This window comes from Haliotis cracherodii, unplaced genomic scaffold (assembly GCF_022045235.1).
Source record: "Haliotis cracherodii isolate W230 unplaced genomic scaffold, xgHalCrac1.p SCAF_7, whole genome shotgun sequence".
Lineage (NCBI taxonomy): Eukaryota > Metazoa > Mollusca > Gastropoda > Lepetellida > Haliotidae > Haliotis > Haliotis cracherodii.
The window spans coordinates 46,107,691-46,109,020 of NW_027266330.1; the positions used below are offsets into that span (position 1 = coordinate 46,107,691).

General features: G+C 47.7%; 1 protein-coding gene across 1 annotated transcript; it reads right to left on the minus strand.

The window, feature by feature from the left end:
• Positions 1 to 511: 511 nt before the first annotated feature.
• LOC139448621 (serine/threonine-protein phosphatase 6 regulatory ankyrin repeat subunit A-like) lies at positions 512 to 1,330 on the minus strand. Its single transcript, XM_071230186.1, has one exon. The coding sequence runs from the start codon at positions 1,328 to 1,330 to the stop codon at positions 512 to 514; it is 819 nt and encodes a 272-aa protein (XP_071086287.1).

Genomic DNA, 1,330 nt, shown 5'->3' on the forward strand with positions numbered 1-1,330 from the left:
GTTAGCTCCTTTACTCACAAGGAGGTTGACCATCATGGGTCAGTTATCTGCTGTGAGCTCCTGTACTCACAAGGGGGTTGACCATCATGGGTCAGTTATCTACTGTGAGCTCCTTTACTCACAAGGGGGTTGACCATCATGGGTTAGTTATCTGCTGTGAGTTCCTTTACTCACAAGGAGGTTGACCATCATGGGTTAGTTATCTGCTGTGAGCTCCTTTACTCACAAGGAGGTTGACCATCATGGGTTAGTTATCTGCTGTGAGCTCCTTTACTCACAAGGAGGTTGACCATCATGGGTCAGTTATCTACTGTTAGCTCCTTTACTCACAAGGAGGTTGACCATCATGGGTTAGTTATCTGCTGTGAGCTCCTTTACTCACAAGGAGGTAGACCATCATGGGTTAGTTATCTGCTGTGAGCTCCTTTACTCACAAGGAGGTTGACCATCATGGGTTAGTTATCTGTTGTGAGCTCCTTTACTCACAAGGAGGTAGACCATCATGGGTTAGTTATCTGCTGTGAGCTCCTTTACTCACAAGGAGGTTGACCATCTCTCTGTGTCTCTGTACAGTTGCATCCATCACTGCTGTGTTTCCCATCTGGTCTCTACTGTTGATGTCGACAATATGCTTGGACAGGACATACTTCACAATCTCCAGATTCCCTCCACGACAGGCTAGATGCAGTATGTTCCTCGCCTTAGCATCCGCCAGGGTCAAATCCCCTCCACTTCTCACAATTAAATGAAACACTTCATCATGACCGTGCACCGCTGCCTCCATCACTGGAGTCCTCTCACACACTCCCCTACTGTTGATGTCAAAACGTTTCATCGAGAGGACATACTTGACCATCTCAGCATGTCCTCCAACACATGCCCAGTGTAGAATGCTGTCACCACCATCATCCGCCGACGACAAATCTGCTCCTTTGCTGACAAGTAATTGTAACACGTCTGTATGCCTTGTCCATGCTGCATTCATGATCGGTGTCTTACCATAGTTGCCCTTTTCATTGATGTCCACTCTTGTGGTGTAGGAGAGGATAGGCTTTACTATTTCTACACCCCCTCCAACACAAGCCAAGTGAAGGATGCTGTCATGACGGCCATCAACTATACCTACGTCAGCTCCTTTATCCAAAAGAAAGTCCAACACCTTTCTATGGCCTTTCCACGCTGCCAACATCACTGGCGTCCTCTTCAGCATCCCACGCGCGTTGATGTCATGACCATCAGACAAAATGGTTGTCACACGTTTGAGGTCCCCCGCTAGGCAGGCGTGATGGAGAGCAGTATTTTTCGAGCCTTGGTCTTTAGAAGGATCCAT

Bases quoted from the DNA above. Each gene is read 5' to 3' on its own strand.
- LOC139448621 (XM_071230186.1), bottom strand. From the start codon at position 1,330: ATGGATCCTTCTAAAGACCAAGGCTCGAAAAATACTGCTCTCCATCAC.